This window comes from Monodelphis domestica, chromosome 2 (assembly GCF_027887165.1).
Source record: "Monodelphis domestica isolate mMonDom1 chromosome 2, mMonDom1.pri, whole genome shotgun sequence".
NCBI classification, from domain to species: domain Eukaryota; kingdom Metazoa; phylum Chordata; class Mammalia; order Didelphimorphia; family Didelphidae; genus Monodelphis; species Monodelphis domestica.
Genome location: NC_077228.1, coordinates 412326116 through 412353893, shown reverse-complemented (window position 1 = coordinate 412353893; position 27778 = coordinate 412326116). Strand labels below are relative to the sequence as shown.

Here is a 27778-nt window from a genome sequence, read left to right as displayed (position 1 = left end):
TGAAAATAATATAATTTTAAAATAGCAACAATCAGAATTTAAGGCAGCCAACATTTGAATATAAGTGTAATTATGTATTAATTAAGCAGCAATTAATTTTCAAATCTGTATTAAGGAAAGAAATGTAAAAATCACACTGACTTACCTTAACCCTTCTAATAGCATAGGCATGACCAAGGAGTTCAAATACTGGTTGTCGTATATTTCTTAAGTCCCAGCCTCTTAAACTACAGTCAACTGCGCCTGTTACCAGCAAATTCTAAAAATAGTTGGGGAAAAAACACAATTAAAATTAATTTGACTTTAACATGAAAAGCACTAAATAGCCCCTGTTCTTATTTCTGACAATAATGTAAAAAAATTTGAGAATTTTGGCATAACGAGTGGAAATAAAAGGTTTAGCCATTTAGTTCACTAGCACTCTAACACTAGCATCTATCTATCTGTTCCAGATCTCAGAAAAATAATAATCTTTTTCTAATTTGATTTTAGTATTATGAAAATTCATTCAAAGCAGCAGTTGTTTTTGTTGTAGTCTGCAAAGTCAATATCTTTATTCAGACAATTTTGTTTATCCAACAAAACACTGGTTTTTTTGGATCCAATTTATTTTTTTCTCATTCATTCATTCATAAGAACACAATATTTGTATTTCTTTATTTAATTATTTAATTAACAAGAATGAATCTAAAAGTGGGTGGGAGAAATACTGAGTGTTTCCATGTTTGGCAAAGTTCAATATATTATACATAAACTGTATAATTACACACATATACATACTCTAACCATCACAAATCCATATGCATTTGCAATTTAACATCTTCAGCTTTGATTCATCAAGTTACCTGAAGTTTTGCATAAATTATGTGTATGCATATATGTGTAGTGCTTTCTTATAGAACAATAGAAATTGATTACAGTAATGAGACAATGAAAGAGAAAAAAATTTTAATGGGTTATAAAATTTTAAATAAATACTTAAGGCTAACAAATTACAAATGAAACAGTAGTCTGAAGGCAAAATGGAAAAATAAATCAAAGCAGGAAGTAATATAAATTCAGAGTCCTAGAAGGAGAAGAGAATGTAACAAATTTAATTCAATTAAACAGGCTTTTATTAAATGCTTACTGTGTGCAAAGCATGAGGCAAGGTATGGTGGAGACAGATAAAAATACAAGATCTAAATCCTAAAAGAGGTACAATCTAGTATGAAGTTATGACAGTTTTACAAATAATTAGAATACAAAAATAATACCATTAAGAGCATAACAGAAATGCAAAGTGCTAAGCACCAATGTTTAAGAGGAGAAAAGTTATTAGCAAACTGAAGAAGCAATGCCACAGAAATCATAAAATCATTCAACCCAAATAATTCTATTTTTAAATTTTAAATTCTAATTAAAATTCTAAATTTATTTAAATTATAACAAAAATTTTAATTCTATTTTTAAAATTCTCAATTTTTGAGCATTCATCTGTTTCTCATTCTTTCTATTGTCATGTGCTTTTAAATCCTCTTTATGCTAATTCAGGTCATAAATGAGCATCAATTAGAAACCAAAGTGATTAAATTTAACCTAAACATCTATGGGTCTCCATAATAGATATGAAATAAGTTTGATATGGAAAGCAAATAACTTTTTACTACCAAAGAAAAGTTGCTTTAGGGCTATGGAAAGTCAGACCCAAAAATACAGTGATGCAATTAATTGGTTCAAAAAATTCTGGAAAGAAATTTGAAATCAGGCTAAGAAAGTAGCTTATTGTCCATGTTCTTTAATCAAATTCCACTGTTAGGCATATACCCCAAGAAGTTAAAGATTTAAACAAAGGTCCAGTTGTCTCAAAAATATTTAGATTAACATAGTTTTATAGTAGCAAAGAAATAAATACAGTTAAGGGATATAACAGTGATAATGGAAATAACATCTATACCATCAACACCAACAACACATAATGTTATGTAATTTTAAAAAACTAAGCTTGGCCTCAAAGAGATGATAAAATGTACTTTTGTACAGGTAGGGAGACTCTAGGCAAAGAATCTTACACATGCTCTTGGATTCAACTGTGTTAATTTTGCTAAACTGGCTTTTAAAAAACTATCTTTCATATTCTTTGCAAAAGGGTACAGCATTCTGGGCAGGTGAGGAAGGAAAGATAGATTTGTAAATGAAGGCAGTAAAAATACAAAAAATACCAATAAAATTATTTTTAAAGAAGAAAGAATGATTTATTAGGAAAAGTTAATACTGTTTAGCATGTAATACCTCATTGTATTTGCACCAATCACAGCTCAAAATTTCTGCCTGATGAGCTGGAATCACAATTTTGACTCCTGAAGTCTTCACATCCCAAACTCTTAGAGTCTGATCCCCTGGAAAAAGAAAGAAAATTAATTACTTTTCATCACAATAAAGGGCTCAGCACTCAGTTAAATATCATGGACTAAATGGATACTCATCAACATTTGTCAGTGATGATCACTTCAAACCTAACTGTCTTGATTTACTATAATTGTTTTCTCCTTTCAGTGAATTATCTCCTTCATATATAAAAATAAATGAACCTAAGTGGTTTTAGATCTATTAAGGGCAAGAAAATCGAACCAGAATTGAGTCAAACACAATAATGATTAAACCTATAAGTAGAAGTTTCTCCCTTAGGGAAATAAAAAGGCAATGAGAATCTCCATAGTCTGTCCTCAAGAAAAGAACTGTGCAAATGCTTGAGCACCAAAGGATGTTACTTTTCTGAGAAATAAAACCTTGCATATGACCTTCCTGATAAAGACAGATAAGACTGTGTCCAATGAAAATGGAATAATCTCCTAGGTATCCTGAATAGTGTCTTTTTTAAGTTTCAGCAAGAACAAATGACCTTTGGAAATATAGCATATTTTCTTTCTTATAAAAATTGAGATTACAAAATTTTAAAGCCAATGAGTCAACACCCCTACAGAGGTTTTTGTTTGTTTGTTTAAAGGTTTATTCTGCTGTGAGCAGAATGTGTTTTGTGTGTGAGGAGACAAAATATTAACTGACCTCAGCAAGTCTTCAGGATAGAATGGAGGAATTTGGCTTATAACATTAGCTGGCAGTTAAAGAATAACTCATAATTTAGAAAACTATCCATTATTAGATTGGCTGTTAGAAAAATATTAGAAATTTATTAGAAATATTAGAAAAAATCAATTTTCTCACTTGATTATCACAATAACTTTCAGGTAGATAGTACAGAGTTTCTCTCCAATTTACAGATGAGGAGACTAAAGGTTAGAGAAGTTAAAAGTTACACAGCTAGGAAGCAGTAGAGACCAGATTTGAGGTTTTTTACCACAGTGCTTTGCACACAATAAGTGCTTAATAAATGCTTCATTCATTCATTCACAACAAGTCCAATGCTTTTCCCACTCTACCACAGACTTTATGTCTCAAATGTAGAGTGGCTTTTAGGATCATGTACCAAATACTCACATGGGTGTTTCTTAAATTGCCACTACTGAGATATTTGACATTTAATAGGAATATTATTGAGCAATGTATTTTTGCTAATTCCTGAATTAGTTGTACAAGAAAATTTTAATTGTATATTATACTTGATTCAAACTTGAAAACTGTCATATTAAAGGACATCATAACACACACAATTCCATTACAATTCTCAATTCAAAGCAATAAACATCAAGTGATTACAAATTATACTCAAACCAATAACTAATATGCAACAAGAACCACACAATCAATGCTAGACAGCTTTCAGGAACAACATTTACAATTTGCTGCATTAGTCCTTTGAAAAGATAAATGAGAAACAGTAGTGCTAAAAGCAAAATTCTTAGCACATGGTATAGCTTTAAATCAAGTTTGGTAATTGTGTGGTTTTAGAGGGTTTAAAATTCACAACCACAAAATTATATGTTCTGAGCTAACTGAAAATACAATCTCATTGCTTTCACTATATACATTAAAAGAAAAAGTTGGCATAAAGAGATGCCTTTTAAATACAACTGTTTCAACAATTTCCAAAAAACTAGCAAAATTTTCCATCTATGTTTTTCAATCACATGCTTTTAAATAGTGGTTCAGCAAACCATTAAAGAGATCATGCAGTAAGTACATTGAGAAGGAATTTAATTGAAAAGTACTCAATCAAGACTACTTCTCAATGGAACATACATTATATGGAATAATATAGAAAAAAATCTCCTACTATAGATATTAAAGTAATGAAATTTAAATTATTTTAAAAGCACTGATTTCTCTAATTTGAAATGCCTTTAAGACGCATTTCTAAAATCAGCAGTGTCTATTTCAACAGAAAACAGTATTTGTGGAAAAAACAACAAAACTTTAAACTTGTGCAATGCTGTCCTTAAGGTCTAATCTCTGTAGTTCTGAACCCTCTCTTATTATGTGTATAAGCATATGGTTTTGCTTTCTACCATTTTCTAATGACAAATGATAGTCTTCTTAGCAAAGAGTAAAAATGTAGTAACAATGCTTGATGTAGAATATATAAACATATACATATTTTAATCCTATTTATATTACTAAGTAAGGTATTTCTTGTTAACATCTCTCTCTTCCTGGAAGCTTATTTTTTGTCCCCATATAGAATCCGGGTTAGTATTTCCTAAGTAGAATTCCAAGGAGTAAAAATCATAAGCACTTCTGTGAGTTAACTGTTATTATCCTTGGATTTTTCTTTTACTCCTAAAATCAGACAAGAAAGTCTCCTGTTTATCTAATAATAACTTTACATATAAGTGTCTATCTGGGCCCAGAAGATCCCATAACACTTGGGATCAAAGATAATCCCTTTCTATGCTCTCTTTGTTTGCAAGCCTGTAGTAAGTCAGAGAACATTTAATTCCCCACTCTCACCCTCCCTCCCCTCAAACAATTCCTGAACTCAAAGATACTATGGATAAATTTGGAAGCAGAGGTAGCAGGTAACACCTTGCTTATCCACTAATCACCATTCTGCAACTTCCAAAAAGGAAAAATCATCTCAACACATACCAAAAATATAACCTTTCCCAAACAAAGAGAAAGCATCCCACTGTGAAGGACTCATTTGGCTATACAAAATATCCTTTAATTAACCTATCTGGACACATAAGTCTTCTCTATTGATTTACTTTTCCCCTCTCTAGGGTAGATAATGAGTTGCCAGATAATTACTCATTTGGAGAGACTTTTAGTCAAATGAAGCAACTGAAATGGGTAGGAGAAACTGATCAAATCTCCCTATTTTTAAATTCAAACTCAAAGAACCCTTATTCCACTGCTACAGTAAGAGCCCTTAATTTGGATTTGTAATAATTCAGTTACATCACAGTAAGAGACCTTAATTTAGAATTGTAATAATTCAGTTATATCAACATATTGTTATTAAATAATTTAACATTTAAAATAATAATCTACATATACATGACAAGGACATATTTTTAGCAACTGATTAAATTTGCTCAAGCATGGAAATTTTTTTTCTCTTAACTAACAGAATCATAGAATTACAGATTTACAGCTACAAAGTATTTTTTTTTAAGATCAATGAATCCAAAATCTTTTTATAGATGTAGAAACTGAAACATAGAAGGGATAAGTGACTTGGCTCATAGTGTTGATAATTATCTGAGGCAAAGTTTGAACCTAGGTCTTCTTGGCTCTAACTCTAGTGCCCAATGTATACACCCTGGTTCTGTTGGGTATATCTGTTAACAAATAGAAAACATTTTCCATTTGAGAACCATTTGATGGTTTTTATCAGGCAAGACTTTATCAGTGTTAAGGAGGAATGGTTTGCAAAGAAAAGGAAAAATCAAAGTAAACATTTAAAAATTCCATTTAATATTTTTCTTTTCTTTATTAAGATGTCTATAGGAGGAGAAAACTGGGGGAAGCTTACTTCATTAAAATGTCTTTTAATTTTCTGGGGAAGGGCGCACCCTTACAAAAAGTCCTTGGGTCTTCACTTAAGGATATCATAAATGTATATGTAGTATAACTAAAGAGGCATAATCTTTAACATGTTCAACAGCCTTTTCCAGACCTTTGTTCCTATGTACCTAAGTCCAACTAATTAATATTCTTTTATTTCCTCAAGGAATGAAGCTCAAACACATTTACTGCTTCATTTTACTCTTATTTCTGATACCTATAATACTATGCTAGTGCTTTAACAAATAGAATTTCCATTTGGCATCAATTTTTAATAGGACATATGGGGGAGGGGAGGAGGTTGTAACACTTCCCCAAATTAGAATCAGAATGGAAACATTAGACTTTCAAAGCTATGGCTCACCTGACTAGTCTCCCTGAGGAAGATCTATGAATAGCTATTATTTTTTTTTAATTTGGAATATACCATCTTTCCTTACTCTGAAACTCTTATATCTCATTATATGTATATATATATATATAAAGAAAAAAATAAATCCAAGTTCCCTTATCAAATACCACTAAAACAGCTATTTACCTCTTAAGTTTTTACTTTCAATTTCCCCAAAAGAAAGGCAAAATCCAAACAATGAAACATCCAACTTTTATAAAATATTGGAGATCTCTCATAGCTTACACAAAGTAAATAAATAATATCTTTTCTTCAAAGCACTTAAATGAAGATAAAAGTAACTTACATTTGGACAGATGCTTCCTCCCCAATTGCAAAAGGCACATTTATTCATATCTATATCATGCTATATACATTAGCTGGGTCCATAATTAAATATCACTAAATAAGCTGGTTGAATTGAATTTGAAATCTGTACTGTTCTTTAAACAATTTCAAAAATAAAAACTAATTTTTAACATACATTCTCTTTTAGTAATATTGCCTTTGTTGTAAATCTTGAAACACCACACACAACTTCCAAAGAATCAAATCTGAAGGTAATCCAAAAAACAACAGAAAGACCTAGAGTGGATGTAGATCAGCTATAGTGTATTTCAAACACATATAAGAAACAGTATAAGGAAACATGATTAGAAAAGGGTTGGTCACTTATCAAGAGTGATAGATTGCTCAAGTGATACACTAGCAGCTCCAAGAGAGGAAACCCAGACTCAATCTGCCAGAAGAACAAATCAAGTGGGGGAAAGGCAAGAAGGACAGAAAATTCAAGAAAAGAAACTGAAAAGCTGAGAAAATCTAAGCAATTCACTCACTTCTTTTTGGGGAGTCCTTCAGAGAGGTTGGTCTGAGAGAACCTGAGTCTTGATCATCCTTCTGTGAATCTAGACCCCCCTGAATCCAGCAGAAGACAACAGGGTTGGATAAGACTTTGTCATAAAGCTATCCACCCCAAGAAAATTTCCTCTCTATCCCTCTAAAGCAGTCCTTGAACTTCATATCATAACTAGGACAGATAGAAGTCAAGATAGCTCTCACAATTGACCCCAAAGGGTCAGTAAGGCAGGCAAAGCCTGATGCTGCAGGATTTGGGGAGAAGGGAGTCAGTTGTTAGTTTTTAGGGACTTCCTACTTCCCCCTTTCCCATTTCCTTATCCCACCATCTTACTTGCCCTATTTTATGTGTGTTCCTTAAGAATAAATTGCTGTTTGATTAGATCAAGTGCCTGTTTCAAAATATCTAAGAAGAATGCTGGAGGGGATGTGGCAAAGTAGGGACATTAATTCATTGCTGGTGGAGTTGTGAACTGATCCAACCATTCTGGAGGGCAATTTGGAACTATGCCCAAAGGGTAATAAAAGACTGTCTGCCCTTTGATCCAGCCATAGCACTGCTGGGTCTGTACCCCAAAGAGACAATAAGTAAAAAGACTTGTACAACAATATTCATAGCTGCGCTCTTTGTGGTGGCCAAAAACTGGAAAACGAGGGGATGCCCTTCAATTGGGGAATGGCTGAACAAATTGTGGTATATGTTGGTGATGGAGTACTATTGTGCTAAAAGGAATAATAAAGTGGAGGAATTCCATGGAGACTGGAACAACCTCCAAGAAGTGATGCAGAGCAAAAGGAGCAGAACCAGGAGAACATTGTACACAGAGACTGATACACTGTGGTACAATCGAAGGTGATGGACTTCTCCATTAGTGGCAATGCAATGTCCCTGAACAATCTGCAGGGATCTAAAAAACACTCTCTACAAGCAGAGGATAAACTATGGGAGTAAAAATACCGATGAAAAGCAACTGCTTGACTACAGGGGTTGAGGGGACATGACAGAGGAGAGACTCTAAATGAACACTAATGCAAATACCAACAACATGGAAATGGGTTTGAACCAAGAACACATGTGATACCCAGTGGAATCGTGTGTCGGCTATGGGAGAGTGGTGGGAAGGGGGGGAGGAAAAGAAAATGATCTTTGTTTCCAATGAATAATGTTTGGAAATGACCAAATAAAATAATGTTTAAAGTGAAAAAAAAAATATCTAAGAAGACAGACCTGAAGCTTGGGGAGGAAAAGCTATACCTTCTCCTCAGGGAGGGAGAAGAAGTTCAGTCCTGGTCTCTATCTCGACTCAGTCTCTGAAGAAATATAGTCTGTGACTCTGAAAAACAACAAGTGTGGGTTTTACTAGGGAAAGAGAGAGGAGAAACACTCTATCTCTCCCTCCAACTTTTAGTTCCATTTAATCTCTACCACACTCAAGTCCTTAAATTAAGTAGTGGATGACTCCATTTCTTCCCCTCCATTTCACAGCCATGAATGTAAAGAGACAAAGAAGAAGGCCTCAGATACATAAGGTGGACTCTAAAGAAGATCTATGAATGAATTTGTGTAGTCATCATGCTAGATGGGAAGGCTTTGAAAAACTACAATCTATAATGACCAAAGTATGTGAGGATCACAGATCAAATGAAGCTTTTAAACATAAAACTTTGCAAGGAAGAACACTGAATTACAAAAATTAACACAATTCATTTTAGCATACATTTTACATTTCTTAATAAAAGGAAAAATGAACTCTAGTGAACTGAACAATTCATATCAAGATCAACTCTTCAAGTATTTTTGAATAGCCATATATACAATGTATAATTCAAAAGTTCAACTGAGTAAGCACTTTTAAAATGTGATAGTTCCTATCCTCAAGGAGCTTACATTCTATTGGGGGTAGGTAGGGGATACATGGGGAGGATGGGACAAGCATATAGAGAATTATATACAAAATGCAAGTAATCTAATGTCTTGAAGAGGGTACTATTAACAAAGGAAATGAGAAAAGGCTTGGGAAGGAGGTGACACTTGAGCTGAACTCTAAATTAAGCTGAGGATTCTGAGGCAAAGATAAGGAAGGAGTACTACATTCTAAGCATGTGGGACAAAAGGAGGGCTATATTTGGGAAAGTAAGTAAGTTAGTTTTGGCCATGAAAAAGCAAGCTGCAATAAACTGGGGAAGGTTGGAGAGTGATTGTGAAGGCTTTAAAAAGGAAAACAATGTACAAAAATATTTATAGCTGCTCTTTTTGTGGTGACAAAGAATTGAAAACTAAAGGAATGTCCCTAAGACCTACATGAACTGATAGAGTGAAATCAACAGAACCAAGAGAACATTATATGCAGTACTTGAAATATTGTGGAATTATCAAAAGTGATAGACTTTGCTACTAACAGCAATAAAACGATTCAAGAAAATTCTGAGGTACTTATGAAAAAGAATGCTATTCACAGCTAGAGAAAGAACTGTTAGAGTAGAAATGATGAAAACATATGATTTGTTTATTTGGGTATATGATTTGGGGTTTTGGTTTTATAAGATTATTCACTTACAAAAATTAATAAGGAAATAAGTTTTGCATAATAATACCTAGAATAGGTATAGAAATAGAATAGAAAAAAATAAAATTTTAAATTAAAAAATTAAAAGGTAAACAAAAGAGTTTGTATCTTAGTCTAAAGGCAAAAGCTTCTGGAGCAGTAAATCAACATGGGGATTCAAATTGAAAAGAAGGAGTATTAGAGAGAGAGAAAAGGGAGACCAATCAGGATAATATTCCAATAGCCCACATGATAAGTGATAAGATAGTAAACTTGGAGGACAGTTTGAGTGGAAGGAGATAGATGCAAAATATACAAGGTATCCCAAAAATCTTTGTTCAGTTCAAATATATTAAAGTATTATTTTAAAGGTATTAAAACTATACAAAGGCCTTTGGGACATTGTATAGTGAGTGAGTGAATGAATGAAAAAAGCATTTATTAAGCCTTACTATGTATTTTGTTACAAATGGGAATATAGGTATAAAACAAAGACACTGTCCTGTCCTAAGGGAGTTTACATTCTAACAGGACACAGACAGGAGCGTAATGGTCAAGAAAAGTCATTTGGGTTTGGAAAATTATGGGAAATGTGACTTAAGCAATAGGGGGAATAGAATGATACCCTCTTCCAGCAGCAGTGGCAGTATTGATTTGATTATGATTCTAAAACTGGAAAGGTGGAAGAGAGGAAGACAACTTGCAAAAAATGTGAATGAAGTGAAGTAAAACATGGCAATAACCAGGTTGATGTAGTAAACAACTATAAACTAATCTGCTAATCTTCAGAAACCACCTAACACTTAATATTTGATCTAATCATTTGATATTTAACCATATACTACCTTGTATTATTAGTTTTCTTATGCATATATTTTCCCCAACTAGAATATAAATCCCTGGAGGACAGGAATCATATCTTATATATCCTTTTATACTTAAAGGGTAGCATAATTCCCTACACAAGCACTAAATAAATTTTTACTAATAGCAATGATGGTGTCAGAGGAAGATCAGTCTTGTAACCATAGCCAAGGCCAACTAGGAGATTAGCAATAAGATTAATCACATTGAAGACAACCATACTGATCTAAGCATGTTATGATGAAGAAAATTTCAATAAATACACCATCGGGTCTAAACTCTACCCTCCAGCAAAGATTTCCTCTAAAAATTCACAAATAAAATATAAATTATTGCATGGCAGTATATGCTATAATTTGAGTATATTTATATGACAAACAGACTTCTTCCTTCCAGTCTGAACAAAGGTATTTAGTTTGTTATTAGTGATGGTAATAATAATAATAATGAATGACATTCATATTATGCTTAGGGTCACTGAGGTTGTTGCCCAAGCATTTTAGAACTGAAAAGGACTTTAGTTTGAGTTCCTTCATCACACATTATCTAACTTTGTCTTAATGGAACTGAGTAGAAATCCATATGTATCTTTGACTATTGGTAGTTTTGATAGTTCTCAGTGACAAAAGCAGTAATAATACTGGCATAATTTTCTAAAGCACTGGGTATTATGCAGCTTTGCAAAATACTAGAGCACATGGAGCTAGTTAATTGGAATTCCTTTTGATGAAATGTGGAAACAATTCTGTTTCTCATCCAATTTGGATTTATTTTCAGAACTAAATTCAGATTTGCAACATCCATAAATTAACTTTTTTACTGTGGAATTATGTTGTAACATTTGAAAAAAAATAAATCACCAATGTTTGCAGCTGAAAAAGTCTCTTTCACATAAAGTCCTGTTCCAATTTTTGAATATTTTGTAAATAATTTTTAAACTATTTTTACTAGTGATGACAATTTAGAACATATGCCATAAAATGAGATGGACTTAGCAAGTACTTTACAAAATCCTCCTCAAATCAGGCAAACATACATAGAAATTAAAAACTCTTTTCATTTTTCATGTAATCTGACAGTTTATAAAATTAGATACGTTTCAGGTTTCCCTACATGAGTTATGCTGAAGTAAAACCGCAAAAATGTTTTCCTGACAGTTATAAGCAACTGACATTAAAGGCTGAAAGTGTGTCCATTGTGAATAAAGCAATTGGAAAGAGCATAATCAAGAGTATATAGCAGCTTTACTACTCCTGTATCCATTCCTTAGATGTATGTAGAGATTGATCCCACAGGCACTGCCCCCCCGGGTGGTGCTAGGCTAATTGTGCAACCAGGATTGGTTCCTGGGGAGTGATGTAGGAGAGCTTGTGAATGTAGTGAGGACTTAGAAGATAAGACCCAGCAAGAAGCTAGTGGAGGTGGGGGTATTTTCTGAGGCTGAGATTTGGAGACTGAGTTGTTAGGCTCTGGATTATTAGGCTAGGAAGTTCTTCACCTCCTTTCTATATATTTCTCTCTTATTTTCTTTTTCTCACTAATAAATCTATTAACAGTCTTGTGACTTAAGAGTTAATTACAATTACTGGTGACAACCCATTCTAATCATTACATAGATATAGTATATTTTTACAACAATAATGCCTGATGTTTATAGTCCTTTAAAGCATGACATTGTCTCACTTGATCCTCACAATACTATTCCTAAATGTGAGAGATTTTTTAATGTTCATTTTAAGGACAAGAAAGTGTCCAATCTCATATGAGTTAGTATCAGAGTCAGGATCTGAACCCAAGTCTTCCTCATTAGAAGATTAGCATTCTATTCCATATGTTATACTATCTCTCCTTACCAAGTAAGAAATGTATTAATATCTTCAATTGAATTTATTAGGACTCATATAACTGTCTCATATACTAAAAGTAAAGCTTTTGGTTCAAAATGTCCATAACAAAGTTAATCCTACTACTACTTAAAACTTTACCTATGAGAAATACACCAAATGTTCTTGAACCTGTTAATATTAATTTTTTAAAAATGTCAAACATTGGATTCGGTCAAAATGTGTTCCCTCAGTCCAACCAATATTTGTTTAAGGCTTGCTATGCAGAAAGCAATGCACAACACTTTTGAGTTTCTTCTACAAAACAGACAAGGAAAGGTGAATATTCAATTATTGAGATTCAGACTAGGTCTTCATTGATCCCAGACAACTCAGTTATTTCATAGTCTTTTGTTTCTTTGCTCTTTGAATTAATGAAACTTTATTTTATTATAAATAGAATCTTGAAAGTATAATCAATTCCATAAAAACTATGCTGACACTAGGCCTCAAACTAGAACTCTAGGAGGAGCCACATATGGTTAATGAACAGTTAATATTCAACTAAGCTTTTTTTTTAACTAAACATACTAAAGTTTTATTGTTCACATTTAAGGGTGTGTGTGTGTGTATGTGTGTGTATGTTAGAAATTGTTTCATCAGCTTAGTAGTGACAGAAAACAGAAACAGAAATTGAAGGACAGGGCAGCAAACTGTTGTAAGAACGTGCCTAAACTGACATAGATATAAACATATACATCACTAAACATATAAAAAGGGCCTAGGTTAAAAAGGTCAAGAAGGAAGCATGTTCATTTTTTACAATGACCCTGATTATTCCTTTGCTATATTTAGTTACCAAACCCCCCCCCCCCCACCTCTCTACTAATGTTGTATTACCTTTCTAATTACTGTACTGAATATGGAAAATAACTCAATTAACTGACTCAACTGAATTCAATATTCTGTATTCAATTAAACACTGCAACTCAAAAAAGAGAACGCTAGAGTTATAAGAAAAGCACCATCTTTAGTGTTCAGTGAGCTTGCATTCACCCTCATCATTAAATGTAATGGATGTTTTAATGATTCAAAGAACATTTCCCCTAATGTCTTTTAGGATCTGAAAAGTGACTGCTATCCTAAACTTCCCTGGTACAACCACTATGCTAAAAAGGCTTATTACTCATTTTTAATGCCATCATAATGGATCTGACACTGTTCTATTAAAGCTACACTGTGAATTTTAGAAGTTAGTCATTCCTTGGTTTCTTCCTTCTAATTAATTTAAAAGCACAAAAATTATGTGATTATCCAAAAGGAGTGTTTCCTATGGTGAAGTCGTAACAGATAACTCTTTGCTCTGCATGGGGCTTGATGGTCACTGAGATGAAAAGACATGTTTATTTTATAGTAGGTTCTGCTCTAGCATATTTGGCATCTTATTCTCATGACTGTTCTCCAGGTAGAAAAGAGACCTTCTGGCCAAATGGTACAATGACTCACAAGACCCTTTTAGCCAACAGGACACATTTATTTATGCCATTTCTTTAATCACATTTTCCAGATGTCTGGTCTTCCATTGTCAGCCAGACATTTATTAAACTTCTGTGATGATGTAGTACCTATCCAAATTCCCATCTTATCAGTACCATAACCTCCCTTGATATCAAAAACAAATGTATTTAAATACACAGTACACCATTTAAAAGGAAGGCTGTTTAAAAAAATTTGATTTCCATCAATAGGTAAAAGATAGATAAAAGAAGATTGAGTACAATCACAAACCATTATTAGTACTGTGAAATGGTCTAATAAGAGGAAGTCCATTGGACCCAAACAAGTTTATTTAATTAAAATGGCAGATGTCTAGGAGATATAGTCTTGACTTTTTCCTCCAGCAGAGGAAGTTTTATTTTAACTACTAGGATTTGAGATTGTAGGCATTTTTATGTTATATGAAATTACATGGATTAATGTAGCAGCAATAGTTGTTTCATAACTCAAAAGATAGTTTATCATTTAATTTATAATTCAAAGATACTTCTTCTCTTAAGTGTTTTTAAAAATATAATTTTATACTGACTCTACTGTCTAGGCTAAGTAAAATTTAAGTTCCACTTTATAATATGATGTCACAAAGGAACAATCAAGAATGACATGACTTTCTAGTTCTTTGGTCTTCTCTCTCCTTAATCAATAACTGACCACCAGAAGTTTAAGTCCAGGCAATTTTCCTAATCACTCCACTTTTCCTGACTTCAGTAGCAATTTTCCTAATCATTCCACTTGCATATATTTTTTTATTCTATAGCCTGAAGCTTAACATTCAGAATAGCTTTCATAGCCCATAGTCTTTCTATAGCATCTTTATGATGCAACTCTCAATGCCAGGACACTTCATTCTATTCAGTTCTTGTTTAGGACTTTCTAAAAACCTCTAAATCAAATAAAAATAAGTTCAGTTGAGCAGTTTTCCATTTTCCTATTATACAACATAGGAAAATGTCCCTAAGTCTCACAGAACTGATGAAGGTCACACTCCTTAAACATTTTATGGAAAGAAATATGAAAATCATTTAATTTGGTAATTCGATTTTATTAAACTACCAAGTGTATCATTTTCCTAACTAGTCAAACAGTGAGTTCTCTTCCTCAATGAAAAAATATTGATTTGGGGTGTACCACAGCAGAAGGAAGAAAGAACAAGAATGTGGTAGAGTAATATTCTATCCCCAAGATGTCAAAGTTTAAGAAAGTTCTTCATAAATCAACTGAGTTTTGTCAAGTTAAGTATCAATACAGTTAATATACAACAAAATCCGCCAGCAACCATACTACCCATTGAAAACATGCTTGTCCCAAAGTAGCAACTCAGATTGCTCTTCTTTGTTCTTCTTTCTTCATCCTCAAATGTTACACATGATAAATAATCTGATGTACCTACAAAGGCGGTTTCTTGAATTTCTTTTAATTCTGACCCTCTAATTCTGTCAACACTTCTACTTCTATCAAAATCTATATTTTCCTCTCTCACTATTTTAGCAAAAAAGAGAAAATGACAGTGGCCAAGAAAGAGATATCATTATTTAGCCAAAAAAAAAGCTTTAGATTTTACTATGATAGTTGCTAACCACCAGGAAGAATGTCCTTATGTCAGGATGATAATTACATAGACAAACTTTCTTCTGAGTTTTAAAAAATCATATAGCCAGTAACATGATTTTTGCCACACCTCAAATCAGATTCAAGTGAAAACAACAAAAAGAAAAAAAGATAAGAAGAAAAAAGAGAACAAAATCAGTTACTTGTAAAACCAAGTCTTCATTATCATCAATCTCTTCTTTTTCTTTAATTTTAGGGCAATAAAGTCAAGGGTTTTATAACAAGTAGGTCCCATCAGAGTAATGTCATAAAGGATATTTTTATTATTTTTAACATGAAAGAATTCTGTTCTAAAAGAAGTTTATACTTAAGTGCTATTTATAATGTACAGGTGGTCTAAAAAGCTAATTTTTGACATCATATTGAGAACTTCCTACGAGCAAATCATTCAATTCTGCTGAGATTTTGTCCTTTAGTCACAGCTGAATGTTCTATTTCCCATATCCAATGTCAATAATACATATACCTTGCTATACAAAAGATACATGAGAAAAGAGAAGGTGCATATGACAACCCAAATAAAGAGCTTTTAATATACATGATTCTGGCTTGACATTTAAATAACCATTGTAGAATTAGCATATAACTTTTTTGTTAAATTATTGAAACTTCAGTCAATGCTAGAGTAGGAATCTGGACATATGGAAACACTATAGAAATCACTATTTTTCCTTCTAAAACATAATTGTAATCTAAGAACAGTATCACATAGCTAAGGCAAAGAAGTTGCATTTATTTTCTCAAAAAATACCTTAGTTCATAGGATCATAGACTTAAAGCTAGAAAAGACCTTCGATTTCATCTAATCCAAATCCTTCATATTACAGATGAGGAAACTGGAACAGAGAGAAATTGTATTTTCAAATACAAAACATCCTTTAACATCTATTTAGTTATAAAAATTACTAAAAGTTGTTCTCAATAGATTCATTCCTGTTTTACTCTAAATGGAAATACATTATATATAATTTTTTATGATGGCTCTATGGAAAAGACTCATTGTGAGTCTCTAAAATCACTCATTTGATTTAATGGTTTAAGAGCTAAAGGCAAGTTCTATACTAATAAAATTATTTTCATAACAAATTATTCCAGATTATTAATAATTATTAATAATACTATTGGGACATTTCACTAGATACTGAAGATAACAATACCTCTATGCAAAATAGAGCCAATCAAGTAATGTTATATCTAGAGTTAAACTGTGGATATCCAAGAAATATTCATCAATTAACATGTGTTAGAACTGCTTGAAAATAATGCCCAAACTGATTTGTTCATTAGCATTTAATATTAAAAGAAAATCATAAAACAATGTTAAGCCTATCAACATATATGACAGTAATGGGTTAATTAATTTCAAAATTGTATTAATTAATATGGGCATAATTATAACTCTAATAAAAACCCATAAGGTCACCTCAAGCTCTAAACCTCATAATCCCGTTGCCTGGCTTAGTGTTATGGTAAAGAATAATCAAACATTAGAAAGAAAGTAAAGGGCTAAAAGAAAAAAGTGACAGCAAAAAATGCATTGTTGGGTCAATCCCTAGAAGACAGTATTATGGATGTAAAGAGTACCTATAATTAATGTAGTTTTTGAATTTTAAAAATACAATCAAATTGCTTCCAGTATAAGCAAAGAAGAACCTTTATTAATATTCCTAAAGCATAGATCTGACTACATCATTCCCTTGCTCAATAAAATCCAGTATAATGAGAAAGAGTGCTAACCACATCTAGAGAAAGAACTGTGGGGGAGAAAAAAAAAACATGATTTATCACTTGTTTATATGGGTATATGATATGGGGGGTTTTGGTTTTAAAAGATTACTCTATTACAAAAATGAATAATATGGAAATAGGCTTTGAGTGATGATATATGTATAACCCAGTGAAATTGCTTGTCAATTCTGGGTGGTGGGAGGGAAGACAGAAGGGAGACAACAACAAGAATCGTGTAACCATGAAAAAAAATTTTTTAAATAAAATTATAAAAAATAAATAAATAAAAATCCAGTGACTCTCATTCAGATCAAATAGATATTTCTCCATTTGATATTTAAAACCTTTCACAATATAGCCCCAATCTTCCTTTCCCATCTCATTATACATTACTACTCTTCTTCATGCACTCTAAGGTACCTTCTAGTCCTAAAACCTGTAATTCTAGAAACTGTTTAAAGCCAGTATTTCTCAATCCAAATAACATGGAGAGAAGTAAAGTATCTAATAGTCTCAGGACAGCCACTGAAGGAGCTGAGGCTGTGACATGATATGGAAAAATAGTAGGACACAGGGAAAAGTGAGAGTTAGTGTTTCAAGTTTTGAGAAGTAGAAATTTGATGGCTCAGTAAAAAATTGTCATTTACCTGGCCAATGATTTACATTAGTTTAGGCATGTTTCTCTGAAGAAAAAGAATTGGATTTGGAATCCTAAAGACTGAACTTTGAGTAACCCTCTGCCAACTGGCTGCTCTATGACACTGGGGAAATAAGCTTAACCATTCAAATTTGAACTCAGTTTTCCTCTTTATAAAAGTGAGATTATGGCAATATTTTCAATACCAACTTTATAGGGCTGCTGTGTAAAAAATGCTTTCTAAATCTTAAAGTGTAATGGTAGTTGTTTTAATGAATCAACAATAGATCCAAGAATTGTGTTGAATCCTCCTTTAAATTTTTTATTTTAACCAAACACAAATAATTTTATACATTATATTTTCATATATATCTATATGTATACCTATATATGTATGTATATAAGTAAAATGTCATTTATCCTACTTTTAATATATTCATTTTCCTAATTAAGGGTAAAAAGTGAAAAAAATTCAATATTCTTTCCTCTATCAGTCATATTTCTGGTTACCTTACTGACAATGCTTTCAAGTACAATGTTTATCCCTCTTTAAAAAACAACAGGCATATGTATATAAACAGTTTTTTAATCAACTAAAGGTATTGCCCGTATCTTTTTAAATAGTTGCTTTACACTAAGCATTGAAATAAAACTGGCTATTCACCATGATCATGAGCAAAAGCAAAAGAAATAAAGTAAAAGAACAAATATACTAAATCTTTAGTAACTAAAATAATAAAAAAAAAGAACAACAGAAGTTCAGATGATGAAGCTGATTAAAATCAATAGTGAGCAAGATTGTCAAAAATTAAATAAGCCTAGGGGAACAGTGATTACTGTTAAAAATGTACTAGAAAAGAATCAACAGTATAAAGATCAGAAGCACAAAATGATGACAAACCTTTATAAATCCATTTTCTTACTGATGGTAAGATACAGAATGCCATCTACTGGAGAAAACAAAGTAAGCCATTCACTAAAGTGATGATTTTTAAAAACAGGTTATCAAAGTATTTACCTGAGGTTGATGCAAAACAACCAGGGATGTGGGGTGACCAGATTGTGCTATAAATGACACCTTCATGGCCTCTAAACGTACACAATGACTTTCCAACAGTTGGGTCCCACTACAAATAAATAAAATGAATCTGAGTGATATGTTTAGATACAGGGTTTCACATATAGTATATATATACATATATATATACATAATTATACACAGACATTTAAATTAAAAATGTTAAGAAGCTTAATATAAACAAAACAAATTATGTGCTTCCCCTTTCCAAAGGAGAGGAGGGTAATAATAGCTAGCATTTATATAACATTTTGATTTGCAAAGCACTTAAATATTAACACTCTGCATCTTCATGACTATCCTAGGAGGTAAATGTCACTATTACCCTGATTTTATAGATGAGAAAACTATGTCTAAGTGCCTTGCCCAGGTACAGAGAACCCAACAAGCAATACCTAGTCTCAGTAGACTACAGATGGAATATCAGGGGATGAAGCAGCTTGGTGGTACAACACTGAGCCTGAGTTTGGTTTTGATATTCAGCAACCTGCTGACTATGTGATCCTGAGCAAATCACCTAGCCCCTGCCTATCTCAGTTTTCTCATCTGCAAAATGAGAATAATAATAATAGCACCTATTTCCCAGGATTGTTGTAAGAATCAAATGAGGCAATATCTGTAAAGAACTTTGCAAATTTTAAAGAGTTATATAAGTAAATACTTCTTCTACTACTACTACTACTACTACTACTACTACTACTACTACTACTACTACTACTACTACTACTACTACTGCTACTACTACTACTACTTCTACTACCATATTTCAGTCATATTCAACTCATTGTGATACTGTTTGCAATTTTCTTGACAAAGATAATGTGACTTGCCATTTACTACTACAACTACGACTACAACTATAACTATGATTATGACTATGACTACACTACTACTACGCTGATGTCAAATCCCAAGAATTAATCTGGTCAGAAGAAGAAAGGTACACCTTCATCCCTTATTTTCAGCGAGGGGATTATGGGTGTACAACACTGCATATTCTGTCACACTTGATTAATGTGGTTAGTTTTGCTGAACTGATTTTTTCTTTTCCTTCTTTTACTCTTTATTACAAGAGATGACTTTCGGGGAAAGAAAGAAAAAGAAATCTGGAAATGAAAGTGATATAAAAACAAAAACTATTAATGAAATTTATTTTAAAATAATCTAATTGAAAAGAAATTATTTAGCACAAAAAGAATGAGAAACTCATTTGGAAAAAGGAAAAGATGATTTGTGATAGATTTGTGACAGATTTGTGAACTCCATTAAGACAAGAACCATGTATTATTTTTAAAGGGTATTCCCCAAACTTCTAGCTCAGAGCTCTGTACACAATAAGTATTTAGTAGATGTATGTTTAATACACTGAATGAAAATGATCCATTTGTCTTGAATACTATATAATTAACATACCAGTTTAGCTGTTTGATCCCATGAGCCAGACACCACAAGCTGCTCACCTCTGGTTTGGCTCCAATCAACACTATAAACCTAAAAATATTTTTAAAGTTTTAATTTACTATCACATTAATATTTTACTGTTTTTAAATTACAAGAATTAAGTTTTTATTTTAGGATAAAATAGGAATGTCTCAGAAATTATACAGAATCTGTGGAACAGACGGTCATATGATCAATCTCATTCAATTTATTATACCTAAACCATAATGGAAAACAAGAATCGACTCTACTTTAAAATACTTCTCCACAGTATATTCTAAAATCTCCTTCACTGAAAAAAAAAATACACTTTTTATACCCACCATATATCATTGTTTGCAACATCCCAAAGAAATGTCAAGGCAGATTAGAAAGTTAGTCATTTAAGAAAGCATGCTTAGTCAATGTTTATCAGATGGTATTAAAATTAAATGAATATCCATAGCTGGCCTTTCTTAGAGGATACTTATAGGAATGGGTATGAGCTTTCCAATCTCATGGTAAACAGCTTAGTTATCCTGCACTGCTTTTTTCATCTGTTTCTTACTGCTTTTAGTCCCCTGGTCAGTTAACATGGGAAAATCACTGGAAATCTCATTTTCTACTATGGTTGGTGTATGGTGCAAGACTATATGCTCAATCTGACAAAATGTTTAAATATCTCTAAATGTAAGCTAAGATAACCTAAGCACTTATTGAACTGAATAATGATATAACTAAATGTAATTTGCCAGCATTTTGCTTTTTAGCTTTCATATGCCAGTGTGATTTGTTACTAAAAAAATACACATTGCTAAAGTTTTTGACACAATAAATGTAAATGCAACCTGGTATACATAAAAATCTATGTCTAAGATGCTTTAATACTTAACATAATATTAATTCATACATTTGCAAGGCAGGATTTTCACACTGAAGATAAAGGCTTTCCTTCAAGTCCCACCATGATACCTCATCATTATGGGGACTGACCCAGGATTCTCAAAGCTTTGAATTAAGAGCCCCAGTTCTGATAGGTCCCCAAAAAATAAGTATGCCATGATAATGATTATCTGTTGTCTGAGGAGCAGCCTAGCTAAATTCAGAAAAACTAATTATCAGTATCTGGTTACATATTGATGAATTTTTCAGTTCTAGTTATTTTCTGAGGCCATTAAAGAAGATAAAGAAGGGCTATAATTTGCATTGGTAAAGATCTGACAAAATCAGAGAACCTTTAAGTACTGAAATGACCTAATGTACAGCTGCAAAGTAACTTCCAAATAACAATCTGAGGTATATGCTTTCAGATATAATCAATGTGTTGGTTTTATCTATTTAACTATACTCACTATTATAAAAGAAATTTCTTGTAAGAAATGGAGTAACATTTTTAAAATTATATCAATAAACTCATGAGAAATCACTGCCAACACCCATACAATTCACACTGATTTAACTGTTCATTGTCTCTTTCTAAAATTATGACTCCATAGATCAGAGAGTAAATCATCACCAAATAAAGCAAAGAAGTGGGCAAAGAAAACCACACTGATGCAGTCTTCTTTGAAAAACCAGCTGAAATTAGTACAAAGTATAATTTTTAAAATTAATTTTGCCTGTTAAACAACAAAAAAGATGGGCCCTGGCAATACAGCAAGAATTAAGCACATGGCAGATATGCCAGTGGGATAAAACAAGGAAAGGAAAAAAATGACTGTCAAATCAATCATTACTTGAGCACTCACTACTTCCAAAGTGGGTGCTCAATAATGAAGATTGTTGAACCTGAATACATGTCTTCCTAAGCTGGACTGTGGCAAACCTGGTTTGCAAAAATAAGGGAAAATGCCACTTTTAGCACTGTAAATCTTTAGGGTCAAGAATAGTAACTATAAGGAACTACTGTATTGGTTATTTCAAATACAAGCCAGATAAAATGATGACTTAAGACCACTCCCCCCCAAAAAATGAAAAGGAAGAAACAAGGTACATTAAAAAAAAGAACCACAAAATCTGGAGGCTGACAACCTGGGTTCAAATCCTGTCCTTGCTACATGTATGACCTTGAGAAAATCAGCTGAATATCTCTGGGTCAAAGTTTCCTCTTTTATTAAAATTAAGGAGTTGGACTAGATGACCTTTGTGATGTTCCTTCCTGCTCCAGAGTTATAATCATATGACCCTGTTAGGTGCTAGGAGATATGAAAAAGAGTAAAGCAGAGTAAGGTCCCTACCTTTAAAAAGCTCAGATTTTATTTAGGAAAACTAGATGTGAAAAAAGAATTAACAATAAAAGGCAATACATGCTAAATACTAAATGAATAGTAGAAGCAAAAGGTGCTGTAGGAGTTTAAAGAAAGAAGAGCTCACTTTGGGCTAATATGGTCATCTTCATAGTGAAGGAGAGATATGACTTCGGCCTCAAAAGATAAGCATCAATGAACAAAGGACTTGGAGCAGGAAGAGCCTTTAGAGGTCATCAAGTCCATACTGCTTGCTCATTTACAGATGAGCAAAGTAAGGCTCATACAGGTTATATAGCATACCAAGAGCACAGAGATACAAGTGTCTGCAGTAGGATATGCAATAGTAGACAATTTCTCAATGGAAATTTCCTATAGCAATAAAATCATGTATATTTATATGCATATATATATACACATATATGCTATATTCATATTAATGAATAATATACTAAAAAAGAAAACTTTGAAAAGTTAACTTACTTCATGGCCCCAATGTTTCAATTATCTCTCTTGAATGCTTTAAACAGGTATCAATAATTGTGCTAATCTCGAATGTAATTTATTGAATTCGAAGATAACAGATTGGAATTCCTACTCTACTAACAGTTTATGAGAAATCACTGTCTTCAGGTAAATGAGGGTATCAGTTATTCTATAATTTAGTGTCTTATGAAACAAAAGATGTTTATTTTATGAAGTAAAATAACTGAAAAAACTCATAAAACACGTAGTACCTATTTTTCAAAATCCTTTCTAAGGACAAAATTAATAGTTTGTTTCTCTTACCCCTGTTTGATACCTGAACTAGAAAATTTCTGAAAGTTTTTAGTGGGCCTTAAATGAAATGGGAAAATTTTAAAGATTAACACTTTTTAAAAGATTCCAAATGAACTCTAGTAATTAAGTTTGATAATAAAATTTTTGCTTTCAACCTACGACTTTGAAACAACACCAATTACCGTAAAGTTTAGTGAGGGGGAGGTTGCATATGAACAAATACATCTCTCTTGTCACAGCTTAAAAATTCAATAGAATGTTATCAACATTTTTTTCCATCTGATTCACTGTGTGTAACTTCATCTAAGGACATCCTATCAGACTACCAATATTAATTAATGTCTATTTTCTTTGAGTCCTTGTTCAGAAGGCAAAAGGAGAAGAGTTTCTCTTAGAATGTCAGTAGGCAGCTTGTGGTATGGTAGTTAAGAGTACTGGGACTCAAGTTAGGAAGACCTGAGTTCAAATGTGACTTTGGACACTTACTCAATGAGTAACCCTGGGTATATCACTTAACCTCTGTCTTAAGTTTCCTCATCTGTCAAACAGGAAAAATAATAACACTTACCCTCCAGTGTTGTGGCGATCAAATGAAATACTATTTGTAAAAGCACTCAACACAGTGTCTAGCACATTGTATCTGCTATATAAATGCTTCTCCTCTTTCCCTCTCTTCATGACCATGAGATCTGAAAGTACCTTAGCATACTGCTTTACATTAAATAAGATTTTTTAACCTATAAATCACAAAGTATTCTGAGTCTATATTAACAAAATTTTAATGTTAGAAAACTAGTTATGGTACAACATGCTTTAAGTATTTTTGAGGTCTAAATTTTAGGTCATTAAATTAGATTTTCTTTTTAAATTTCTTATGAAAAGGCAACAAGTAACAATTGCATGAAAGAAGCTCACTCATTTTGTATAAAGCAATATTTTGCATAAAAGATTATGAATTCAAACCAGTTTACAAAGAAATTGTCATAAATATTAGCACCTTTATAGCTGGTAAAATTTTAAAACTGGGTAATAATATTCATTTCTTAACAAGTATATTTCTTTGAATGGTAAAACCTAATTAAAAAATATAAATCATCTAGATTAAATAAACCAGATTTTAATTGAAATCAACTACAAATACTTCTCCGTTTTCTAAGGGACAGGAACAAGTCATTAAAAAATTAATAAGGGCAATGATAAAGAGACTTCTTTACTCTCTTCCTCAAGCCTTAACTTTAGCCTCCAACCCTACAGAATTTTCTCTAATTCACTTAAGCCAAAATCCATAAAAGCTGAAATGTTTTTGTTATTGGGAAACTAATAACATGTGAATTCTGCCATCTCTTCTTAGGACCAGATTGCTATTTAGCAGACCAGAAGTCTAACACTGTCTGTCCCCCTTGCCTGGAAGATGTTCCTTCCACATCAAGCACTTCTCATATGTTATCTAATTTGATCCTTATAACAACTCTATGAGGTAGGTGCAATAATTACATTAGCAGGATTAGTTGAACAGTAGCATGAAGGACAGACTCAGAAGATTAAAGGCAACAAAAACCAAATAGGAGGACATTAATTACCAAAGATCAGTTAAGATTCAGAGAATTTTCACTGGTTGTCTCCCAAGCCTAGAACTTTCTCACTGCCTCTTGGCTTTCCTCAAGGCTCAGCTCATGTTCCACCTTCTATGAAAAGCCTTTCCCATCAGTTCTTAATATTAGTGCCTTTTCCTCTGAAACTACCAAGAGGAGACCCCAATTTAAGGCAGGAAATCCAAATTGCAAAGAATTCAGTTAGCTATTTACTACCTTGCCAGGCATTGTGCTAAGCAGTAAGAAAATACAGAAGAGTAAAAACTGTCCCTAAGTTCTAATATAAACAATATGTAAATAGTTTCTTATATATAGGGGAAAGGCTCTAGAAGCTGGGGACAAGGGGTATGGGGCAGTATAGGGCTGATAAAGGCTTCTTGCAGAAGGCTGTATTTGAACTTTGTCTTGAAGGAAGCTAGGAATTATAAAAGATGGAGGTAAGAAGGAGTACAAATCAGTATGGGTCAGAGGTAGATCTTGATTACAGGTCTTCCTCCAATGTCCCTAAATTCACCTTATTTCATTAAGTTATATGGAAAATATACCTATCAAAGTCATTAAAAAATCTAATGGTCAGTCAGACAAAATGGGGTTTCACATAAAATATCTAAATTTCTAACAAAAAAGCTTCATTCGGTACTACCTAAATATCTAACACATTAAGTCGCAGCCTAAAATTAAATATGAAAAAGTTTACATTTATACAACCTAATGTTCTATTTTCTGTCGACTCAGCTAGGCCAAATGTGGCAGAATGCAAAAAGCAATGGGTTTAAGAGTCACAAGAGAAGCAGCATGGAACAATCATTAAAACTTAATTGAAAGTCAGAGGGCTTGGGTTTGAATCCCAAAGTTAGTTATTTACTATCGGGATAGGAGAGAGCAAGTCATTTATCTCTAAATATTCACTTACCCATGTAGGATGATGAAAATACTTCTACAATCTACCTTATGGGATTATGGCAAGAAAAGCACTTTGTGAAATAAATTTAAAAAGGTAAATTATTATCATTATTATAAAAACATTGTGCATATTACAATAAAAGTTATCACAAATTAAATCAGAGATCTGATATTCTAGAAAGAGCACTGTGCTAAGACTCAAAAGACCTGGTATTTTTACTATCCAGGTGACCTTGGTCAAATAACAACCACCAAACTCAATTTCCATATCTGTAAAGATAAAAAATTAAATTAAAATAGGCATAATAATATCTGTCCAAACTCCATAGTACTTCATAGTTACTATGAGAATCAAGTGAGTTATTACATATAAAAGCATTTTGTTAACAATAAAGCACTGTGTAAGAAGAGTAAGATTATATTGAAACAATTAGGTATGTAAGCTACTGCTTTCAATGTCAATTAACCAATATATAAAAGACAGTTCTAATAACACAGGTTCAATATTTAAAATAGTAATAAAAACATTTTAAACCATAATTTTAATGCTTTTATGTTTGGAGCCAGGTTTTTTTAAAGATACTTTTAAGAAGTTTTTTACTTATAAGTAAACTGTCATTTTTTTCCATTACACAGAGCCTGATACATTAACCAATCAATAGACCATAGGCAAAGGGCAAAATGTCTTTGCAGGTCATTTGTTTGAGAAACACCTGAGAGAGACAGCTAGGTGGTTCAGTGAGTGGGTAGAATGCCAGGCTTTGAGTCAGGAGGGCCTGGGTTCAAATTTGGCATTAGGTAATTTCTGGCTGTGTGACCCAGGACAAATCAGTTCTGACTGCTAGCCCTTAAGGCTCTACTGTCTTGGAATTGATACTTCTAAGACAGAAGGTGAGGGTAAAAAAAAAAATCTGATAAAAGTTCTGTTCCAGCTTGTTGTAGAATTTTCTTATGCCTTCCAAGTCCTATAGAAAAGCATCAAATTAGCTCAAATGGGAAGCTTTTCCAGAACCTGGAATGAGTATAAAATTTTAATTAACTCTCTTCTGAAAAAGAAGGCAGAAAGGAGAGGTGGGATGGTGGCCAGGTCTCTTTAGTACCCTTTCAATTTCTAAAGGTATAGAGAATTTTAGACTTCCCATGCTCCCACTTGATCACCTGGCAGCAATGTTTGCATTGGAAGCGAAGGAAAAATGGATGCTGATTCACCATTCTTAAGGGGAACCTATGAAGGGGAGAATAAAAAAAAAATTCCAACAACCAAGAATACTCTTTAAGCTTGAATCCACTTTACTCTGGACTCTATATGTACTTGTAGAGAAGTGCATCACAGACTTGGGGAGAAGTGGGGAATGTCTTATACTATTTTTAATGTACCATTTTTCTAAAAACTACTTAAGACTCCTTGACTAAATGATTCTCAGCTGATAATAGAAACCACCCCCAACACAATACATAGAAACAGTAATATTGTAATGATGATAATCAGATGTAAAAGACTTAGCTACTCTGATCAATTCAATGATCCATGACCCATGACAATTCCAAAGGACTCATAATGAAAAATTATATCCATCTTCAAGTAGAAAGCTGCAGAACACAATACAGATTGAAATATTTTTCACTTTATTTTTCTTACTCTTTTTTTAAAGATGTGGCTAATATGGACATATGTTTGGATGACTTCACATGTATAAGTATCGTATTGCTTGTCTTCTCAATAAATGGGGGAGGGACTAGAGGAAGAGAGAGAATATGGAACTCAAAAGAATGAAAGTTTTAAAAAAAGTCCTTTTAAGCTCTTA

General features: G+C 32.6%; 1 protein-coding gene across 2 annotated transcripts in view; it reads right to left on the bottom strand.

The window, feature by feature from the left end:
* Positions 1-27778, bottom strand: part of PEX7 (peroxisomal biogenesis factor 7) — an 81750-nt gene that overhangs the window by 42777 nt on the left and 11195 nt on the right. Inside the window, exons 4-7 of one of the 2 annotated variants that reach the window (XM_007484617.2) lie at positions 20447-20524; positions 18974-19082; positions 2272-2378; positions 146-259 (exon numbers count right to left, since the gene is read on the bottom strand). In XM_007484617.2, coding sequence (XP_007484679.1) covers positions 146-259; positions 2272-2378; positions 18974-19082; positions 20447-20524 — 408 coding nt within the window. The remainder of the gene's footprint in view (positions 1-145; positions 260-2271; positions 2379-18973; positions 19083-20446; positions 20525-27778) is intronic. The other variant, XM_056818870.1, reaches the window with a different exon arrangement.